At 46.0% G+C, this 23,207-nt stretch overlaps 2 protein-coding genes across 7 annotated transcripts in view; one reads left to right on the top strand and one right to left on the bottom strand.

The window, feature by feature from the left end:
• akap9 (A kinase (PRKA) anchor protein 9) overlaps positions 1 to 17,320 on the bottom strand; it is a 54,180-nt gene extending 36,860 nt beyond the window's left edge. For 4 of the 5 annotated variants that reach the window (XR_015109187.1, XM_086178465.1, XM_086178467.1 and 1 more), the window contains exons 1-8: positions 17,094 to 17,320; positions 10,695 to 10,955; positions 7,820 to 7,864; positions 6,800 to 6,859; positions 5,599 to 5,748; positions 4,885 to 5,040; positions 4,555 to 4,752; positions 1,674 to 4,439 (exon numbers count right to left, since the gene is read on the bottom strand). Coding sequence is in view for 4 of the 5 variants with exons in the window: in XM_086178465.1 (XP_086034591.1) it covers positions 1,674 to 4,439; positions 4,555 to 4,752; positions 4,885 to 5,040; positions 5,599 to 5,748; positions 6,800 to 6,859; positions 7,820 to 7,864; positions 10,695 to 10,955; positions 17,094 to 17,141 (3,684 nt within the window). In the remaining variant the exon portion in view is untranslated. The remainder of the gene's footprint in view (positions 1 to 1,673; positions 4,440 to 4,554; positions 4,753 to 4,884; positions 5,041 to 5,598; positions 5,749 to 6,799; positions 6,860 to 7,819; positions 7,865 to 10,694; positions 10,956 to 17,093) is intronic. The other variant, XM_086178466.1, reaches the window with a different exon arrangement.
• Positions 17,321 to 19,900: 2,580 nt separating this feature from the next.
• mterf1 (mitochondrial transcription termination factor 1) lies at positions 19,901 to 22,400 on the top strand. 2 transcript variants are annotated; one of them, XM_086177770.1, is made up of 2 exons: positions 19,901 to 19,961; positions 20,996 to 22,400. In XM_086177770.1, the coding sequence occupies exon 2, from the start codon at positions 21,030 to 21,032 to the stop codon at positions 22,194 to 22,196; it is 1,167 nt and encodes a 388-aa protein (XP_086033896.1). In that variant the 5' UTR covers positions 19,901 to 19,961; positions 20,996 to 21,029; the 3' UTR covers positions 22,197 to 22,400. The 2 variants fall into 2 exon arrangements, with proteins under 2 accessions (XP_086033896.1, XP_086033897.1); XM_086177771.1 differs by having other exon boundaries at positions 19,917 to 19,974.
• Positions 22,401 to 23,207: the final 807 nt, after the last annotated feature.

The following is a 23,207-nucleotide window of genomic DNA, read 5'->3' on the forward strand; positions in this document are numbered from 1 at the left end:
AAAAACTTCAGCAGAAAAAAAAATGGAATAATTATAACATGGACTTTAATCATAAGCCATCACTGTGACGAACAAAATGAGGATTAAATGACACAAACCCGCCCCGATCCCACTTTTCCAAACAGCCATCTGTGCTCAGGAGAGGCGCTATTACCACTTCACTAACCCACAACAAAAGGTGCGTCGTCTTGCATTATGCATCAGCACTTCTTGGCTAAGATTACATAATTATGACAGCGCCATCCACGCCGCCTTGATGTTTCTGAGAGCGGCCTCTTTAAGCTTTAAAAAGACACCGATGAGCCCCTTAACGGCGAACTTCGGACGGACCTTTCGAACCCGAAATCGACCCGACGCTCGCAGATGTGCGGCTGTGGCAAAACACGCGCACAGATGGAAATACTAATGACTGTTTCAAAACTACTCCTGCATTAGCAACGACAGGCCTTTTGAAACCGTCACGCACCGAAACCACTCGGGACTCGGGGAGGAAGAAGATGCACAGAAATCACAACGCGCCTTTTTCGTTCGTCTATAACGAAGTGTCGGACGGAAAACAGCGATGCCCCCGGGAGGGAACCGCGTACATTCATTCATCCATTATGCAGACCTCAAATCCAAGCCTACCCTGTTCCTGATTGGACCGAGAGGCGGTGCTCACCCTGGACCGGACGCCAGTCCGACACAGCCATACGTCCGTTCACACGTCTGCACGCGAAAACCAGGTGGAAACCCATTCAGACTTTAGGGGAACACAGAGACGCCACACGGAAAAAAAAACTCCTGTCGGAATCGAACCAGGCACCTTCTCGCGGTGAGGCGGAAGCACCAAACCACTGCCCGACATAGAAAACAAGACTCCCCCGTTCCCAAAAACATAGTAGTGCACGTTTTTCCTGTCTAGCCTTGATACAAGTACCTCGAGTTGAAGTTTTTGCGTGGTGTAAATGAGACAACCTTGTGTGACACACACACACACACACACACACACACACACAGGTGTCTGGGGTAAAATGGCTTCGCACCACGGACCCTCTCCCTGTGAAGAAAAGGATTTCTGCACATTTCTGCACATTTCTGCACATTTCTGCACGGCGGCAAAGATGAAGAGCGGGTGTTCCCAGTGTTCCTCAGCCTCAGTCCAAACTAACATCAAAAAATCGATATCCAGGGAAGAGGAGGGGTGTCGCAAAAAGAAGGGGGATTGTGAAATATCGAGTCTCGAGACTTCACTCCTGGACTTTCCAGGGAGAAACTCTACTTTACCTTAATCTCGGCGTAAACGCTGCGGCTCGCGATAGTGAATGCTCGGCACAAAGCACCGCGGCTCTCTTTCAACTCCTCCGTCTGACCGTGTTACTCGGCGTTACCTCACAAGCGCAGCCCGCGGTTGCAGGAAATTTTGCTATTATGCCTGCGAGAGAACAGTTTGGCGCTAAAGATCCCTCCCGCCGGGGGCCGTGGATGTAGTCAAGCCCGTGCATTTTTGATAAAGCTGCAGGAATCACAGCGACAGATATGATTGAATCATTTCTGAAAAGATGTTTTTTTTGTTTTTTAATACAAGCCCCTTTTCATCACTCATTCTTCACAGAGAAAAGGCAAAGGTGTATTTCCTTTTTTTTTTTCTTTCATTCCAAAGAGTGGTGCAGCAGATGCACGTGAGCGCCTACCTGTTTGATGGTGTCGTCTCCTCCTCCGTCTCCGTGGTAGCCGTCGGCGGAGTCCTCCTTATCGGTCGTCTCCTTTGAGTGTGACATAACCGGGCTCTCCATTCCAGACTGCATCTCCTGCTCTGCAACACTTGTGGCTCTCTCTTCCTCTGCCGTTGCTTCCTCTCCCTCCTCCCTCAGTTCGCTCTCTCTGCCATATGAAGCAGCGGCGCCCAGCTTGCGCTCCTGCTCGGACCGCTGGCGTCTCTTGCGCCTGCTGGACCCCGAGGCTGAGGATTTGTGCGTCGCGGGGCGTCCACCCGGCGGACCCTCCGGCGTGCCGCTCCGCGAAAGCGCCTGGAGCTCCAGGGTCCGCCGGACGTCGTCTCTCTCGGCTTTAGCCGCCTGCAAGAGGGACCGGAGAGACTCGATCTCCTGTTTCAGACACCGAATCTGATCCTCGGGAGGGCAGGCTCGCCCCTGAGCGTCCTCCTCCCCCGGTCCGCTCCTCCGGCTTTCATTTTGCCCGTCGAAGGTCGCGTCTTCCCGCCTCGCTCGGGCCAGCTCCCCCTCCAGTTGCGCCACGCCGCTCTGCGTAAACGCCAGACGCCGCGTAACTTCCGAGAGCCTGGCGGCGAGGCTCTCCTTCTCGCGCAGAGTAGCGTCGAGCTTCTCCGTCAGCTTGGCGTCGTCCTTCTCTGCTGCGGTCCTGCGGTCCGTATCCTCCGTGTTCCTGCTGTTTTCGCCCGGCGTGCCGATCCGCGACTTCAGGCCCACGATTTCCGCCTCAAGCTCAAGGGTCTCCTTCAGTTTCCTCTCCTCCAACTGAGCCTTCGCCTCCACCAGACAATCGTATTCCCCCTTCAGCTCCTGGTAGTTCACTTCGAAATTCCTCTCGGCGAAGGAGAACGTAGTCCTTTGCTTCTCCACTTCCTCTCGAAGCTCGACAAGTTGCCGCTGGATTTGTCCCTTCTCCGCCACCAGTGTCGCCATTTCCGATATTTTTTCGTCCAGCTCCTTCCTCAGAGAGTTCCTGCACTCTGCGAGCTTCTCCTTTTCCAATTCCTGTCCTTTCCATTTGTTCTCCCAACATTGTTCGCTCTCCTTCGCCTGGTTTTCCAGCACCTCTTTGCTTCTCAGTAACGCTTGGATTTCGTTCTCCAGTCTGGCGCGCTCCTCTCCGCCCCTCCTCAGTTCTTCGAGCTCCAGCTGGAGCTGCTGGAGCTGCTGGACCAGCTCCTCCGCTTTGGGCCCCTGCGAGGCCGAGGTCAGATCTTCTTTAAGGCCGAGGATCTGGTGCAAAAGCTCGTCTCGCTCCTTGGCGAAGGCCGAGTTGCGACCGTGCGAGGAACGGAGCTCGTCTTCGTAGGCGGCGCGCAGCTCGTCCAGCGCTTTCTCGTGTCTGATGGCGGCTTCGTTGAGGAGGTTCTCGGCGTTCAGGAAGCTCTCTCGCTGCAGCTCTTCTCGAAGAAGAGTCAGCTCTTCCTCGTGGCTGAACAGCAGCTGAGTTCTCAGTCGCTCCAGCTCCGCCTCCTGCGACTCCGCCATGCGGTCGAGAACGGCGTCCTTCTCCCTCTCCAGCATCTCCAGCTTGATCTTGTAATTGGTCATCTCCGAGTCGTGCTTCGCTGCGGCCTCCTGGGCGGCTTCCTGAGCGGCAGCCAGCTGGCGCCTCAGACCGTCCGCCACCTCCCGGAGGCGCTGTAGCTCATTCCGCTGGTTTTCCTGAGTGGTGATACCGTGAGACATCACGTTAGCTTTTTCTTCGGCGGCGCGGAGCACCACCCGGAGGTTCTCGACCTCGACCTGCAGGTCGGTCTTCTCCTGGTTGACTCGGTGGAGCTCGGTCGCGGTTTTGTCGTGCGTTGCCCGGGAGAGCTCCGACATCTCCTGAAGCTCACGGATTCTGGCGTTGAGAGATTCCACCTCGGAGCGGCTGACAGCAGAACCCCGCTCTCTCAGGAGCTCCAGCTCGGCACGATGCCGCTCCTCAATTTGCTCCGCTCTGTTTTTGTGCTGCAAATTAAGCTCGTGCTTCATCTGGACAATCTGCTGGCCATACATTTCGTCCAGCTCTGCCCTGAGAAGCTCCAGTTTCCTCGCGGTGTCTTCCTGCATTTTTTGGATGGCGTCGCTTTCCGACAAGTTGCCCTGGTGACAGCGCTTCTGGAGGTCCTCCACCGTGCCCATGAGCTGCATTATTTCACCGGATGACATTCGCTCCTTCTGTCTGGAGGTGGCCAGTTCACCTTTACAGCTCTCTAACTCTGTCCGCTCTTTCTCCAGCTCTAATTTACAACTTTCCATTTCGCTTTTACAGCTCTCCAGAGCGCCGGCGGCGCCCTGCAGCTCGCCCAGACATCTCTCGAGCTCCAATTGTTTCGCGGCCGCCTGCTGCTGGAGCTCCCGCAGGCGCTCCTCCGAGGCCTTCAGCTCATCCTCGAGCCGGGCGAGAGAGAGGTCGCGTTCGGAAATGACCCTCTCCCTGTCGGCTATGATGAGGTCTTTCTCGCTCGACCGCCGCGAAGTATCGTCGCTTGTAGTCCTCTCTGCGTGAGCGACCTGCTCTCGGAGCAGGGTAAGGGACCGCTCCCTTTCTGCGATTATTGCTGCTTGCTCAGAAATAAATACGTTTTTCTCTCTTAGCGTTTCTGCTAACGCCTCCTCTGTGGTCTTTAGTTCTCTCAGAGACTGTTCCAAACTTATAATAACCCTGTCTTGTTCGGCGATGTGCAGGTCCTTCGTGCTGATCCTCTGAAGAAAGGACTCCTCTGATCTTCTCCCTGACTACAAAGAAAGCTTTGTTTTAAAAAAACAAGGTAAAAACACAAGGCAGCGACGAAAGCATGAAACCTGACCGCTGCTAAAATTGCCGACGCAAAAAAAAAGAGCAGCTTCTCACCATCTCCATCTCGCGGAGTTTGTGCTGGAGCTGGCCGATGTTCTCCAGCTGCTTGTTGCTCCTCTCCTGGGTCCTCCCGGCCTCGGAGTTCATTTCGTCCATCTGCTGCTGGAAGTGCAGGAGCTGCTGCCTGGCCTGGAGGAGATCGGCCGCGGTGCTGCTGTGGCTGGTGTTTCTCAGCGTCTCCCCCGCCTGGAGCTGTAAGGGGAAAATAAGTTGTCGCGTTTGGAAAGCGACACGCGATCGGGGTTCATTTTACATATCGTTAAGAGGCGGGAAGCAGAAAATTATAATTGGGGGCAAAAAAAAACAAAACAAAGTGAGCCCCACCTGCTGGAACTGAATATGTAGCTTTTGGCTTTGCTCCGTCAGCTCCAGGAACTCTTTCATAATCTCGTCCTTCTCCTCACGAGCCTGCTGGAGATTGGCTGTGAGCTGAGTGATGATGCCGTCCCTCTGCTTCAAGGCCGCCTCGAAGTCCTGCAGCTGAAGAAGCGAAACGCCGGGTAAGTGATAAAGAGCTCGTGCAAGGATGACATGCTATTAGGGAGCGAGTGGGCCGGTTGCCTGGAAACAGAGCCACAGGACAAATACCTGCGGGACCGAACCCGGGCAAACGGAGAGGTAAGAAACATGCTAATTGCCGAACGGCGCTCAGGGTCTCCTGACGGAGGAAGCAAAACGATCCTCTTGATCATTCGGGACCCGATGACACGCCTGAACGATGCATCGGAGCGAAAGGCCGGCATCGCACCGGAATATTAAATAGGAGTCCAAAAGCAGGCGGTAGGTTATCTGGAAACCTCCGAATCCAATGCGTCCATGATGACGTGACAATAAATTAATGAACGAGTAAGTTTTCTTATTTCAATATGTCCGAAATGTACCTCTTCTCATATGTGCGGTCTTTTAAAGCGCTTTATAAATACACTACGATTGAGAAAATCGGGTGACTGCCACCTACAAGCTGATCAAGTCCGATCAAATGAGTACAGAGTGATACATTTGTATTTCTAAGGTAAATTTCGAATAACGGACACGTACCTGCTGGACTCCCTCCGTCCCGAACGCCGCTCTTATTTCCTCCAGCTCCCGATTCAGCTCCTCCACCACTTGGGTCTTGGCCGCCAACGCGTCCTCCATGTCTTGTATCTCGCCTCCCTTGGTCAGCTGGAGAGAAGGGTCTGCCTCCTCCTGAGAAGGAAAAAAAAAACAAATTTAGAACCGGCTCACGTGAGGCATCCATCCAGAGTAAACGAGGGTGCTGACAAGCAAAGAGGAAGGAGGATGTAAATGTTTCTAGCTGTTTTTGTGTGAGAGGCGAACGCTCGTTTTTTTCTATTTTAGTAGGAACGTTAGACGGAAAAACTGAAGGACAGACAAGGAGTTAGTTTGATTGGCGAGTTCACAAAAATCCCGATCGCTGAACCCAACAGAACGTCGTAGATGTGAGCTGACGCGCCGCGGTTCGCTTTCGTTTCGGGCTTCTCGTCTCGCGGGGCGTCCCTCCAAGCGAGGACACGCTTTTAGAAATGCCTTTAGTTTGGCGCCCGGAATTCAATTCTTCCCCCGAAACAGCTTTTTGTTTCTTCGTCTCTCTTGTTTATGCCATTGTCTTCCTCAGACAAGTGACATCCCAGATGTTTTTAACATGTCAGACGCTGTTATCTTTCCGTCTTCCGTGCACAATGAAAAACCCCTTTCTTACTTTACAATGTTGACAAAAGCCAAAAATTGAAAAGTCTTTGGTTTTCATCGGATCTTTTTTGGTTACACGTCTCTTCGGGATTAAAGTTTTTCTTTAATTTGCCCTGCGTTTACGCTGTTTCATCATTCCAAGTGAATCGCACCCGGATTAGGAGCTGTCGCTGCTTTGCACGGAAAAAAAAAAGGTGGAGTCGATGACATTTGGACTGCGAATGCTTGGATACGCCTGCTCGCTTTTCTGCTCGCACCCCCCCTCCGCTGAAGTACCCCAAAATTACCCCCCCAAATGTAATTCGCACCTCAAAAATGTCACAACGTCCTGTTCTACCCTCAACCAGCGAAGGTGAAAGCACAATTTTATATTTCGCACGTCATCGTCCAATCCAATTAGAGAAGGCTGTTACAAAGACTTGGGTTAGTTTAGAGACAGGACACTCAGATGTTAAGCAAACAGACAGCCGGAGTGCAGCGGGTTGTATTTCCGTTAGCGCGGCTCCAAAGCGGAGCCAAAAGGAGCCTGCTGATTGGATTACGGTACCCAGATAGCATCCTCTGCAGACATCATTAGGATCTCAGTCGTCTCATGGCACCCGTTTACCTGTTAATTCACAGCGCAGTCAGTGAAACGAAGACTTGACAAACTGGATATTCACTGGGTTGCCCTTTAATATGGAGCGTCTCATGCGGAGGGCGTGTGAATTATTTAATACGCGCCAGGCTTTAGATCCACGTAATGTGCCGTCAAATACGAGCCGGAGAAAATCGGAGAGGAGAATTTCATTTGTTCCGGACTCGAGTTGTGCCGTTATTGCTTTTATTTGCCTTTATTTGATTTGATGACTCACAGCACTGGCATAGCAACGGGCGCGTAGCAGCAAAGGGACAAGAAATCCAAAATGTTTGACTGTGAGTGAACCCAAGTTGGGGGGGGCTCTGAGGGATGTGCGGGGAAATGAAAAACATTCAATTGGTTTACATGCAAATCCCGTGTTTATTCACATAATCCCTGAAAAGCAGCCTGTCGTGTCCCTCATTAATCTGCGGCTAGGCTGCGCCGCGGACACCTCGCGCCGGTCGGCGTGAGTAAATGCTTTCCAATAAAATTTGGATTTAGAAAGCACCAGGCGAGCCATGTTTCCAGATAAAACTGGTTTGGCGCCTGAAAATAAATAAATGACACTAATCAATTGTTCTTGTGCCCTGCCTTTTGCATGATATGGTGAACTGTTGATTCGCTTATAATTTCACAGTTTTTGGATCAATAAAGTACATCTATCAATCTATCCTCTCTGACAATAACATGAAAAATGAGATTTTCTCATTGTGTTTTGTGTATGAGTGCTGTGATTGAAAAGTGATGCAAATCATTTCAAAAAATTTCAGAATTCAAACGTGATGGAAAATGTTTATAAGCGGAGGATCAGCAAAACCTCATATACTTCAGTTATGAGATGAAGGATGAAGGCGGGAGGCAAATTACATTTGGTGATACATTTCACGATGATAGATCAGAATCTCAGCGAGTGAAGACTCAAATTTGCGTGAGCGGTCGTCTTACCTCGGAGGAATAATCCTCGGCGGTCGTGGATACTTCACTCTCTGGCTGGGAGCGAAAGAAAAGAACAAACAGGTCTTGTCAGTCTCACAAGAACAAAACTTTTAAACCGCAACTGTTCATTCCTAAGTCAGCAATAAACCTCCAAAAAGGGGTAGGAACACACGAGCCGTAAGGACAGTCTCCCTTGTCGGAATCGAACCGGGGACCTTAAACTGCGACCGCAGGGGAGTGGATTTCTCTCAAAGCGCGAAAGACAACGGAAACCTAAGTTGGATGAACACAATTGTTATCCATTGGGTTAAAAAGTTGATTTGCAAAAATGACAGCTGGCTAGGAGAAGCTACCGCGATGTGTGCTCGGTTTGTGACTGGGAAACGCAAAGGGTTTCCTTGGCGTCCCAACAACAACAACCATCATCAACACTGTCGTAATCAGTCAAACAACGTCACTTCATAACCCTCTATTCTGCATATATGGGTCTCTGCTTACAGCTTATAGCTACTTTTTCACATCCCGGCAGAGTACTGATGGCCATTGTTGTCAACTGTCGAACAGGAAGTGCTACTGAGCTGAACAGCCCGGGGTCTTCCAGTCCCGATGGGACACGACTGGAAAAGCACTCAAACACTGCGGGAAATGTAATTACTCAGCAGGTGACGTCTGTCAATCATATGTTACGTAATTTCCGGACTATAAGCCGCTACCTTTTTCCACACGCTTTGAACACCGAGGCTTAAACAATGATGCGGCGAACTGATGGACTTTTGGGGGCTAGTGACCTTCATGGCGCAAAAACATTTCATCGGACCAATGAAATGACCGTGAAATTCTGAGGCCGTTCGATTCCAACACTGAAGAAGACGATTTTAATGGTTTTTAGTGTGCAGGAGGAAGGTGAAGATAGCGATCAGCTGGAGTAGGACAAAGCAGGGATAGAAAATGGATGGATGGATGGATGGATGGATGGATGGATGGATGGATGGATGGATGGACGGACTTTTCCTTGATTTATTCATTGTTAATCTTTTTCATCAGCCGTGTAACAAACACCGTTTGGGGGGGGAAGGCATTTCCACTACGTATTTGTGGATGTGACCGGAATGTAGTTTATTAAAAGTTTAAAAAAATGTTTCAGTGTAAATATCTAATGTTCCAACTTGGACACTTACACATATATTTATTTAGTTATTTTTAGTGGATGCGGCTTATATTCAGGTACACTTCATAGTCTGGAAATTATGGTAGATGTTAAACAATTTCCCCTGGCAGGAAAGTCAGAATATAAGTCTATTTCCACTAAAAACACAGGGTTGTTTTTCTTTTTTCCTAGAGAGAGACAATGCAGATGTGTTTCCACTGCAGTCTCATCCTGCCGAGGAACACTGTAAATCAAAACAGGAAAAAACAGTTTGGCCCCGGTCATGAACGCCGTTGTTTGTGTTGCACATAACGCGGCGAATGTCCCCATCTCCTCATTCCTCATTAGAGATACGGCACACGGCATCCCGCATCCAGCCTGAGGCGATAAACAAAAACAACACTATGTGTCCGGCAGCCTTTTGTAACGGGAGCGCTTGCGGGTCACCTCACATGTAAACACCTCGGCTACGAAACATCCATAACACTCGGCCGACCCTCGAGCTCGGCTTCAAGTGTGTCAGGGCCGCGGTAACTGGTCACACAGACCGACACAGCGCGGCCCGACTGAAAGGAAATTGTCTGTTGCCGTGGCAACGGGTGGTTTTGTGAGCACGTACCGCATCAGAAGTACAGTGGGTTCAGGGGGAAGAGCGGCGGAGCGGCGAGGCAAGACGGATGACGAAGAATGTCTGAGAACACTTATCGGTTTTATCAAGTGACAGAATATTCAATGGGACCCGAGCGTTGAATATTCAAGTCCGCCTCAAGATGTTTCCGCATCAGTGAAAAGACACGGGTTGATTTTAGAGCCCGGTTTTGACGAATTGCATCAGATATTACGACATCGGCGGAACGTCCTCTGGTTCCGTCTGCGTCTATCGGCTCCTCGGTGATTCTGGTGGTTTGTTACCGCAAGTGGGGGTTTGCCTGAAGATGCTGAGCGCTCCTGAGCAAAGGCTGCAAGAGTTCCCCCGTTACCATGGGATTTTGCAGCGTAAAGTTGGGATTTGTGACAAAGCTACAATGCAGCGTGAGGGCCTAAATTGACCTTTTTTTTTTAAAAAAAAGCCAGGCAGCTTGGGTCACCTGTTTGAGTGTGTGTGTGTGTGTGTGTGTGTGTGTGATTCAATATGAGCCCTTTGGACATTATTACTATTCTCCCATTTAAATTTCAAATAAGCTCCTTCTCTTTTTGTTTTGGTTACTGGTAGAGCAAAACGATATCGCATGAAAAGACGAGATGATTCTTCTTGACACGTTTTTTTTTTTTTTCGTTGACATTTCCGCTGTGATCGTATCCTCAAAGGAAACGCAGTATTCACGCAGGTGAATATTTATTTTTTCATCTATATGTCAATTTTTTCATGTCACAGAAGTCGTTTGTCGGGTAACGCGAAACCTTCGATTCTGCACCAAAGAGAAATTCCCTGGCACTAAACGCCCGGCCGCTATCAATTTCAAAGACCGTGACCAATAATTCGACTTGAGGGCGAGCTGAACGACAGGATTACAACCCCGAGTATCTCTGTAGTCACACTCTTCCCACAGTACCGCAATGCTACATAAACACTCCCATCCTCCGGTGCGACGCTCACCATAGCAAACACTGGGCTTTTCTAACCTGACAAAAATCCAGAGGTGAATAACTTTACTAAATTAGCACCTAAATACAAGATTCCTAGGATTTTCCACATGAGTTCTTTGTTGTGTTTGTTTAGCGTGGCGGAGGTTCTACCTCTATGGTGTAGCTCTGGTCGTGTTTGACAGTCTCTCCACTCTGCAGCGTCCTGGTAAAAGTAAACTCCGTGGTGGGTGGGTCTGGATCTCCCTCGCGCTGCCCATGTCTCCCCCCGTCCGAGAACGCCCCTCTGCCGTCTGAGCGATCCGCCTCGACCTCCGCGCCTCCCTGCGAATCCTCCTCCGGCTTCTTTTTCTTCTTTTTCTTCTGTTTCTTCTGGGAGTCGGCGTGGGCTTTCCTTTGACGGTATTCCGCCAGCTGAAGGAGGAAAACAAATAAATAAAGAAAGAAAGAAAGAAAGAAAGAAAAGACGGGAAACAATCAGATATTAAAAAAAGCACACAGGAAGAAATCCCTACACCCTACTTTCATTTCTAATGTCGTCTAGATTTTCAGGTCAAATCGGTGTTTATATAAATGTCTTCAACGTTGGTGGCCTCATTTCTATCGACAGCACAAACTCAACACGTCTACGAGGAAAAATCTATGGATGAATAAATGCCTTGGACCTACTCTGAGTCGACACAGTTTGGGGAAACTCAAACGGAACATTGTCTTCACCCAAAAAAAAGAGGTCCTGTGTGCCTGCGGAGAATCCTCCCTCCCTGTGTCCATATGACCCAACACATGCCTTTTGCTCTGCCAGGTGCTAATCCGAGCTAATAGGATTACCATGCAAACTATGTCAACCATCAGCCAATTAAAATGTTATTTTTTTGCTGTTTTGAAACCGTCCCCTTGTTCACCCGCAGCGCCGTTTGTTGGTTTGTCTGCTTAGGTACCATAAGAAGATACCGTGTTGAAGATGTTTTCATGAGACGCATCATCTTTACAGTACCACTGAGCGTAGCCCGTCTCTGGCTTTCTGTTCCCTTTCCAGAATCTCTGAGCTTTTTCACCCAAACAGGGAACAAGAGGCAATGCTCGCAATAACCCCAAAACGCCGATCTGATCTGATCGGACTGCCAGCCGCAGATCTGTCAGCAACGTCCCTGCCGGGGAAATGATTTATAACTCTCGTACTTAAGATAGCCAACAACACCGCTATCTCTGAGGTATCAGCCACCCGTTTCAGCAGCTAGGTGGCAGTGCAGATGTGCAGGGGAAGATGAAGCCTTGTGACTGACAGGTCACGCAACCACTTTTTCCCCGGGAGTGCGACCCAAGCCGAAGATGGGGGGGGGGGGGGGGTCTCCAGAAATACTGTTCCTTCATGCGTGAAAGGTGATGTTCATCTTATGCACCAGACGAGCTTGGTTGTATTGTCAATATTATTATGATTACAAGTCTGTCGAATCCATTCAAGCCGCATCTGTGCATTCATCTACATGCTCAGAGACCTAAGTCTCTAAAAGTGCAGCGTTCAAACACCACTTGAAAAATCACGTTAAGTGATTCATCTAATGTATTTAATTCTATTTTCAGCATCTCTCACCTGTATGTCACAAATGTCAAACTCAGTGATTTGAGGGGCCGTGAATTGACCACCTGTTGATGGTTTCACGCTGAGCTCTGAGAACTTTGCACTGGAGAGATCCACCTTTAATTGCCGGACCATTTCCCGTCGTGATCGAGCAGAAGCGGTTGACTTAAAAAAAAAAAGTCTTTCCTCCGACCTGCAGGGGAAATCTTAAATTCTGTGGCAGTGAGATCAGGAAGAATCGAAAAATAGATAAATTAAAAACCTTGAGCACGCAGGGGCTGACATGCAGAGCAGGTGAGTGGGCGTCCGGGCCAAATCCACCACCTACAGCTCACAGCTAGGAGCTCACAAGAGCTGCTAACCTGGGAGATTTGCACCTCTACACGCAAGCACACACACACACACACTGAGTCCAGCTCACTCTTCCAAATATACCCGGCTATCTGTATTTCAAGTGTTTTATCGCTTCACTTCCAGGGCACGCGGAGCGAGACGTGTACAGGATCAGACTTTCAATCTCCTGTTTACAACAAACGGACGAGCAAACCAAGCGATCTGGCCCCGTTTCAAAGTGATGGCGGGTTTGTGTTCGCGCACCCTTTACCTGCTAACAAAAGTCATGCTCGGTGTGGAAATGTGTGTGTGTGTGTGTGGGGGGGGAACACCGGCCGCTTTGATGAGCGGAGCTTCCGATCTGGCTGCCCTACTTGGCGAGGCAGGGGAGAGCATCGGCTCGGCATATGGTGTCTACAGACTGAGGAGCCGCATCTCCATCTGGGCCGGCAGAGACTATGTAGGTGTATTACCATACGCTGTCTGAAAGCACTGGCACGCTCTTGTTTGTTCTGCAACTCGCAGCGACGGACTGACAGCATCGGTGACTAGAGAGGGAAAAAAAAAAAAATCCCACTAACGCTTGTGATCAACACCGGCTGAAATCGGCCTCTTCGGAAGCTTCTGTCATTTTCACAGCCGTCTCTCGTGGATTCTTACAGGATTTTCTTGGCACCGCTTTTGGCTTTTTTTTTTTTTTTTTTGTAACCATTGATATCAAAAGTGTTCAGGCCTAACTTCCACCCCATGGAGATACACATGTGGATGCAATGATAACAATAATAATAATAATAATACATTTAAGAAAATAATAAATTCACTGTCATGTGCAATATCATTTCACTTTTCAATTTTGAAGCCATCTGGCGCATTTTCTTTCAGGATGAATTAAGTTTTATCTTATCTTAATCATGATAATAATAATAATTATTATAATAATAATGATAAATTATAGCACAAGTACTTCACAAGTAAACAACATTGGAGAAAGAGTATAATAATCCCTCTTTGTTCTCCTGTGTTTTGGGGTGTTGGGGACAAAAATAAATGAATGAATAAATAAATCACGTGAAAAAGACTGATCAATACGCATATTGGATTTTTCAATAAATAGTTTTTTGTCTGCGTTTCACCATATAACAATGACTTAATATCTGCAGAGGTACGTGATGCAAGGCCGATTCCTTTTTGGTGGTGCAGATCTAACCTTTGTGGAAAAACAAGCACCTTGAGCTGGACGTCAGAACCCTGCAGGATGGTCCTAAAGTTTTCATGTGCTGAAGAACTTCCTGTTCCAACTGGAAACGGCATGACAGTGGAAATGCTGGGAACTCGAAGGGGTCAATCAGGTCATATGTCCATGACGGCGCCAGTTGCAATGTCTTAGTCAGCACTGAGCTACTGAGCAAAGGCTTCGACACACACATACACACACACACACACACAGACACGCACAGACACACACAGACGCGATGATTTCACTGGAAACACAGAGACTGCACCTTAAAATATACTAACTAATACAAGAGGCAGAGACATTTGAGAGGCCACAACACGTAGTTGGGATTCTTACAAGTGAAATGAAGAGCGTGAGAATGAAGATGCTGATTTCCAGGCTTTAGCTGTGTGAAAATTAGCGGTGAAAGGCAACGTCAGTAGGAGGAAAAAAATCTGGAGTATGTGGAGAGCAGCAGAGCATTTCCACTGACCATCTTGACCAGATGGAAATGAGAAATTATCACACAACCTCTCCATGGTCGACGTGACTGTTGGAAATACACCAAGGTTAAAATTTGGGTTTTACTTTTCTTGTAATGTCCATGAGCCAGCCAGTCAGAAGACGGACAGCCACGGCCTCGAAGGAAGCCATGTAAAGAACCGTTTCGGTCGCTATAAATAAAAACCATGCAGCTGGAATTGATCTTAACATGCCCCATTTAAAGGGTGACACGTCAAATACAAACGCTGCTACGGCCTGAAAGAAAGCTCTTGATAGAGACGCGATGAGTGACGTTGGTTCCCTTCATCAGTCACAAATTTCTGGAATATTGTTTTTCTTCACCAATGCAATGCGATTATTTAAAAATGGGCGTCTATCGGACCAGCGCTGTCAGTCAGTCAGTCAGACGAAAGTGTGTTTTTAAGCGGCGCAGCACGACAACAAAAGGCTTGTTCACTGCTTTATATCATCGAAACGAGGGGCTAAGTGGCCGGTAAAATAAAACTGACACACTCTATAGGCAGATTTAAAGGCCGGGCACCGTGGTAACCGAAGTCTGTCCATCACATAGAGCTGTTCTGGGCTCCTTAATGATTAGTCACTGGTGGGATTAAGCTCTAAAATCTAAGCTAAGTAGATCGGCTTGTATGTTTGCTGTCCTCGAAAACCTCCATTGCTGCCTGACAGTGACATTGACCTCTATCCCGGTTGAGCGCGGAGGAAAGCTGCAAGCAAGGCTCTGTGGAAAGTTTGTGCAAGCTGTGAGAAAATCACTTTAGATCAAGGGATGATTTGGAAAACCCATCATACGGATTTCTCTCAGGCTGTGAAACGTCGCAAGGGGGTTGGTGATAATACAAATATTGCATCCTTCAACCAAGTTCTAGCACAATCAGGGAGCAAGTGATCATCAGTTACTGCCCAGAGCTTCTTCCATTCCTTTGCATGGACAACCACAGGATGTTGTACAGCTTTGTACGAAACCGATAAATATGTCATCCTCCATGGTTGGCACTCGCATCCCTGGATGTCGAACAGAAACTGCAGTTTCCCCGCCCCCTTCCCTGAGCCACACACACTCAACTCTTGAAATGCTGGATGAGCATAGGACACGAGCCTTTTGCTGAAGATTGCCACAATGTGCGAGCACCTACCGATGGCAACTGTTCAAAAAATAAATAAAATTATATATTAAAGAAAAACTCTTAGATTTCTTGGAGCTGATAAAATGTTACTGACCTGCTCGGTCTCATCTTCACTCTCAATCCAAGGCTATAAATAACATGATTTGGTGTGGTTTTCAGTTGATGTGGGGGTAAAAAAAACAAAAAACAACACACCCCCTTCCAGCGATTAAAATTACATGAGAATATGATCAGTGTCCTTGAAAATGATAGCGATAAATGGCCTCATCACTGAATATGACACTGAGGCATATCCGCTGTGCAGAGTGCTGCATGTGAAACACAATACGGCTAATGCACAACATCGATATGGTCCATTAGGAAAAGTGAAAGCAAGAATTACACGTTTTCACTCCGTGCTGTTATCCAGTCTGACTCAGGGGTTGTTTGGGGATGACAGAATTGTAACATTTGACTGACAGGCACGGCTTGTTCGGTGTAAACTGCAGATATTTAAAGGCTAATAAAGGGTTTATTATAAAACTGAAACGAGCGTTCACCAAAGCAACCCATCCACTCAAGTGCTATCATTTCTCCACTGCAGCAAAAAAAAGCAAGTACTTACTAGCGCTAATCTATATGGGTTGCATGAAATACTTTCGACTGTGGATTCTGACATGGCGCGATGGAAATGAAACAGCACCACGGCACTGACAAGTCTTTTACAAGCCAAGGTCTCTCCTACCGCACTCCAAAAGAGCTTTAGGTCCGGCACAAGAAGCTGACCGACCAAAATGTGGAGGCAACATGAACATGGATGTTTCCCCGGGGTGTTGGGATCGTGCACAGATCAACTCTTTGCTATCTCAAGTTTAGTGATTCTCTTTACCCTGAATCTCAGCAGCAGCAAACTATGTAGAGAGGTTTTGGAGATCACGGCTTCACAAAAGCTGAAGGTTAATCAGTTGAAATATCAGCAACCTTTAACCAAGGTTAACATGATTCATCCCAGGAGGCCAGAGAGACCTGGGTTCTATCATGCTGTTTATCATCCCAGGGTCAGGCTGAGACACACATTGTGCACAGTTGTGTTAAGGATTCTTTGAGAGACTGGCAAAGGTCAGAACCATTTATCGTGGGTTTGCACTCCATTTGGGATGCAGGAATGAGCATAGAGGGCACTGACAGAGCAGGCTTCCATTCATCACATCGAGGGGGAACAGTTTCACGCCAGCGGCAACTTTAACAAGTGAAGGAATCAATCCTCAACGGAGGAATTCAAAGAGGAAATTGTGGTGCAGGGCGAGTCCTTCTCCCCGGGATGATCCGTGGATCGGTGATTTTCTTTCCAAAAGTAAATGCAGCCCAGGTCTGGCATGCAGGTCGTGGCTTAAGCTACCGGGGTTGCGTCCTGTATATCCTGTTACACCTGCCCGCCTGGCTCACCTCTTTTGGCCTTTAAGCCTCTAATTACGTCGGGACGGCTTGGCGTCATGTCACATCGCCTGCACCCAAAGACACGTTTTGGTTTTTATTTTGTTGTTTTGAAATTTGGAGACATGCTGGTATCCAACAGGCAGCATGACAAAGGAGTATGTGGCTAGCAGCGGCTATGCTAGCCCCCGGCTGTCAGAGCAGGGGCGCATGTTGACAGCTGCGGGGGGACCGAAGGGGAGGGGGCCGGGCGACTAACAGCTGACAGACCCAACAATGAGAAAACCACATTAAATACTCATCTTAAACTCAAAATAAATGTGGAAGTGTGCTTTGCGGACATCCAAGAGTGACAGTCCTACCTTTGCTTTACCGGCCTCTAGCTTCTTTTGCCGCTCCTCGTCCTCCATCGTCTCTGTGGCTAAAACAAGAGGAAAACTGCTTCATGCGAAATTTTCAGCGAAAACCACCCGGCGGCTGTTGTTTTGGTGTTTGTTATTCAACTTCCAGCTCGCCGCCGGACTCTTCCACTAGCATTTTGTAATGGGCTGTCTCCTGGTTGCTAGTCAGCGGCCATGTTTTCCACGTAAACATGAGACCCGACTGTGATGACGTCGTCTAGGTTCCTTTACACTAGCCACGCCCCCCGCGCGCGCCTTTCACTGGTGTTGCCTTCAAGGACAGGAAGAAATGTGGGTGAAATCAGTGTCTCACGGTGGCGAGTTCACGGACCGGCGCTGGCTCGAACAACCAGCGAAATGCTAGAAAAGCATGAATGAACGAGGGTTGATATTAGTTTTGTCGATTAAAAACCCGGGTATTACCGATGATTATTTGTCAAATGTGTTGCTTTAATAAAAGAAAGAGCCAAAAGTGTTGAAAATGCTTCAGATGCATCTAGGTGATCTCCATTGGACAAGAATTGTTTACTTTATTATTTGGGTGCTTGCTAATCGAAACGCAGTTTATGGTAAAGAAAGAGTTGCAGGGTTTAAATCCATGAGGATAAGAATCAATATAATGGTAGTGATGAGCTAAATAGCTGAAAAAAAATCAGAAAACTGAGGAATTGTCATCTATCACTCCATTATATCGACAAGAGTATAAGCTTTTGCATTACTTTTTCACAAGGTTTTTATTTTTACACCGTAAATAATCCGTCCAAATTACATCTGACGAGTCAATATAAGAATCCCACAGCTTACAGATAGTCAGCGAGAAGCTCAACATCAAAAAGTAGAAATACACAAGTGTTGATCCAAGAAGACTTTGAAATATAAATAGAATAAATAATTTGTTGTTTTGAGAAAATCATAGGATATAGGTCAATATCATTCCTGACTTATAACCTGAGAAATAAAAACATTTTCAATGATCCAGATCTATTATTTTACTTTCTTCATTAGTTCTCGGATTGTCCAATGCGAACTTGATTTATTTAGAACCTCCTAAATCCACATAAATAGCAACTTGTTGGTCATCAATAAGGTCTCGGTGAAAAAGGGATGAATCAAACAAAACATCTTTGGCGGCTAAAGTGATATTTTGCTTCATGGATCAGTGTGACATCTCTAATTTAGATTTTATCGAAGGAAAAGAAAAGAAAAACCAAAGTTCACACCATATATTACAATTTTGCCTCTTGGCTGTCATTTTTAACGTACCAGCAGCAGCAGATGAGGATGACGACGACGACGCTCCTTGTCTTCGACTCACAGGTGCTGAACAGCTTATAGTCTGACAGATCTTGAATTCCACCCATCTTCTTTTTGACATTCTTCTCAATTTGACCCCACCTGTAAACACTGTCTGTCTTTGCCACGGTATCACCAGGAAGTGCAGGGCACTTGGAAGTATTGTCAGGTTCTAAATTATTGATTACACGATGGAGTACGATGTCAGGAGGGAGCAATTTTAGCCTGCCAGACCACAACAGATGGACACAATGTCTGTGTAACATTAAAAACACACAAGCACTTTTTTCATTGAATCACTGTGACAAAATATATTTCGTAATTTCAGACGGGAAAGACTAAAAATAGATGTGGGATCCTTGATGGAGACGGGGGTGGAAAGAAAAGCAAACGGATATGATTACGAAGATACATCCCCTGATTAGAAGTGATACGGTGTAAAATGATAGTACCACACACAGTTCTATTAAGGTATAGGAATTGTACGTAGGGGTCTCAGTAGAGCAGTGACAGCTATATAATCAGCAACTTGCTCAGTGGGACGAAATTGGGTTTTGGATAAGTGTGAGGAAGTGGAACTCAAAATGCTAATGGAAGTGAACTGTGCCCTGTTGATGAATCAGACGGAATAACATTTTGTTATTTTATCACTTAAGAAGCCAATTTCAACTAAAACGCCACACTCACCTCAGTCATACGGATATCTTCGGCATGTTACATTATTCATGCGAGGAGGGACTCTTCAGCGATGAGGGGGCACGGGTCAGTGGGTTTTTCAGATTCAAGCTGCCGGATACGCCACATGGCAAATGTTCTGCTTTATTTCCCAGATGCAGAAGAAAAACTGACTCGACATGAAAATTTAATCGTCTGTTCACAAGGCTACACCGTCTAATGTTCTTCTAATTGTATTTTCATAATCATATTAAGGCCGTTTGTTATTGCAAGTACCATACACACGGTGAGGTACAGGAATACTCTTTGCAAATTACCCAGTAAATTATTTGTTTGTTTTTTTCTGTAATTGCAAGGACCTGTATTCACTGTCTTTCATTTTTCTACTTTATGTCACTTTTATCCGCTGCCGTTTTATCTGTCTGTTGTTTTGTCTGTATTTGTTTTCATCCACTGTTCTGTATTGTCGTTTATAATTGAGTTTTAAGAAAGACGCTAATAAATAAAATGTATCCCTGACTAAAAACGCTATATTACTATTAGTAGAAATAATAACGACGTTATGATTAGTTTGTTTTTTATCACCATTATTATTATTATTTTTATTATTATTATTAATATTAATATTATTAATATTAAAAACAAACTAATCTTAACGTCATTATTATCAACACTAATAATAATGACGGGAAGATTAGTTTGTTTTTTTATCATTAATACTATTAATGATTATTATTATTCTAACTCATTGGTGTTTGAACGGCAGCGAGTGGCTGATAAACCGGAAGTAGAAGAAGACTAAGCGGAAGTATCCGTGTTAGAGGGGCTTGCTACGTTCAAGAGTGAAACTAAACTTGGTTGGTACGTGCTGTAGGTCTGTATATGTCTATTTAAAGTGTAACATTTTGAGAAACAATCCGGTAAAGATACGTACAGCTGCACATCTTCGTAGAAACACTGTCAGGAAGTTACATTCCGGTATTCGGGGTATTTTACTTGGAAGCACAAAACCGAAAGTAACGCCAAGCTTAGTCGTTGGAAAATCGTATGGACAGATTTTATAGCAACATTTCCGGGCTAGCGATTATTATGAAAATTATTGTGATTTCACTTTCAGCCCGCTTTACATTTTAATCATCAGAATTTCACCGAGTGAAGTATTTTCACACAGAACCCCTTTTTCTTCTGATGAAATTGATCTTGAGACCGTGAGACCGTTAGCTAATATTAACTCAACGTCACAAGGGTTTGCTTTCGATCCCCGCTAGCCGCTGCTTTTCCTTAAGTTTTCTTTCCGATAAATTGTCAGTATAAGAGATACGTCAGTAAACGTGTTTGATCATATTTGTATGCGGTCCCCTTATAAAAAAATGAAATAGAATGACTAAATGATCAAATCCTATAAGTTAGAAACGAATAATTCAAATGTCAACAAAGTCACTTTTTCAAGATTTGAGAAAATCATTTTTCGTTTGACAATATTCCCTTTTCTATCAAAATATGAGATTTTGAAGAAATGATGGACTGTACAGCACATCCATTTTGCATGCATTTCTTTCTTTAACATGAGAAAATATGCCGGATTTGATAAGTATTGAATATACCATGGAAAGATGTGCAATTGGGGGAATTTAAATAATATAACAATATTAAAGCTGTCATTGGATTATCAACAATCATTAGGCCTTCAATAAAACATTCATCGTGTTTATAATTAGCAAGTATGAATTGTAAATCACATCACTTATGAATCCAGTTAAGTTTCCTCGAATTTGTAGTACAAAAGGATTACAAATCCCAAAAATCGTGACATGAATTAGACTTGTTATTGCATCAGTACCTCTTTCTTAAGCTAGATATCTCTGACATTTTCATTTCCATTTGTTTTCTTACAGAATGATGTCACAGTGAAAGCCCTCTGCTTTAAAGATGGCCGCTGTCACGGGAGTCAAGGTGCTTCTCAGGCTCCAACCGTCAGTCACATTGAAGCAAACCTTAGGAATCATTGCCCCATATTTCACATGGTTCCTACTTCCCAGGAGGCTTTGCAGTGTTACTACAAGTATTGAACAGCCAACTGCAGCCTGCAGTCCTGAGAATGAATCTCTCCTTGAGAACCTGTGTCTTTTGGGCGTTGACGTGAAGATGGCACGCCAACGCCAGCCAGGGGTTCTCCGCAAAGCCTTCACCAATGAGCAGGGCCTCGCTCAGTTCCTGCAGAGCAAAGGCGCCAGCCGCAAAGTGATCGCCAGCATCATATCGCGTTACCCCCGCGCCATCACCCGCTCCATTGACCATTTGGAGCAGCGCTGGCAGCTGTGGAGGAATATCTTCCAGACAGATTCAGAGATTGTTACCATTCTGGATCGCTCCCCCGAGTCTTTCTTCCGCTCAAGCGATAACGGGAACTTAGAGAAAAACATTGCTTACCTGTCCTCACTGGGACTCAGCTCCAAAGATCTCCACCGGCTTCTGACCACAGCACCACGGACATTCTCCAATAGTTTGGAGCTCAACAGGCAGATGGTGGAATTTCTGGAAGACATCTGCGTCGAGCTTGGTGGGGAGAATCCAGAGCTGTTTGCCAAAGCAGTCATTTCAAGAAACCTCTACATTCTGATCCGAAGCACAAAGAGGGTGAATACAAACATTAACACCCTTAAAGGCTCTCTCAAACTGAACGACTCTGAACTGCTAACTCTCCTCCAAGGTCCAGGAGCTGAAATTATCGATCTCTCGAATGACTACCTGAAAAAGAACTTCAATAGCCTTCAGCAGAAAATGGTCGCCCTCGGCTGCCGGAAAGCCGAGATAAAAAAAATGATCATGAGCTACCCAATGATTCTGTACATCGGCCCCGATACGCTGAGCTCTAAGATAGACTGTCTCCTGAAAGGAGGCATTACTATGAAGCAGATCATGGACAAGCCCAAGGTCTTGGACTACAGCATACAAAACATCACCGGGCGCTTAGAGGAACTCCGGAAGGTCGGATATGACTTCCAGGCCAAAGGGATCAACATCCTGGACTCCAGCCGAAAGCGGTTCGATGCAAAGATTGGAAAGCTTATTTTGACCCAAGATGACCCAGTGTAGTAGCCATTTTAATTGTTACTGATTCTTTTGATTACATCTCTTCCAGTTCTGTACTGACTGAAATATCATTTCTGAGGCTTCTTTTGTTCACTTTTAGAGTATCCATGAAAGTCTCAAAGAACGATTAGGTGTACGATTAAGTTATGTTAAATTCATATGCCTGTCATTGTCCATGCTGGTATATAAAGTCAGTAAATGTTTTAAGAATGATCCTGAAATTCTTTCAAAGCCCATGCTGTTTGCAATATGGATCTGTGCAGCCATCACTCTCCTCCCACAACAACCCCTTCTTCATGACACTTAAAATAAAATATGGAACGGAGGCTGAAATCTGAAACACTAATATGATAAGATAAACCTTATTGACCCCCATAGGGGAAATTCTGTTGTCACAGCAGCTTAACAATTATGTCAAAAAAGGAAACAAATAGAAATAAAAAGGCAGAAGATGGGAGATAGCAAGACAAAAAAATAAAATAAAAAAGATCCACGAATAAGTAGACAGCAGATAAAAAGACAGGAGACAATAACATCTGGGATGATGATGGACAACATCAAGGAGCAGTGAGGGTGAAAAATACACAACTAGAACTAAACAACAATATAAATAACAAAAATAAATAGCAATGAACAAAATATGCAATGACATGCAATTTATAAGAGTTGTTGCATCATCTGCTGACTGTTAAATTATTAAACATGCATTCCTCAAGGAAAACCAGATTATCAGCATTTCCTTCATATGCTAATATTCTGCATCACTGTAATGAGGAATAACATTTTTCCATCACCCCTTTCTAATAAAAGTGACGTCTCATGGAGGTGACGCCTCAATTTGCATCCAACTTATTCAAAATTGAACCTGTACGTTTTCTCAAGATAGACATTATAGAACTGTCACGATAATTAAGCAGAATTAGGCTTTGTTTGTTTTGTAAACATCAAGACGACGCGATATAATCAACACAAAAACGAGTTTTACGTTTCAGGAACCTCTGGAGGCGGAACCAA

The sequence above is a fragment of the Fistularia commersonii genome, chromosome 30 (genome assembly GCF_037954325.1).
Source record: "Fistularia commersonii isolate RoL2024-O1a breed Wild chromosome 30, RoL_Fcom_v1.0, whole genome shotgun sequence".
NCBI lineage: Eukaryota > Metazoa > Chordata > Actinopteri > Syngnathiformes > Fistulariidae > Fistularia > Fistularia commersonii.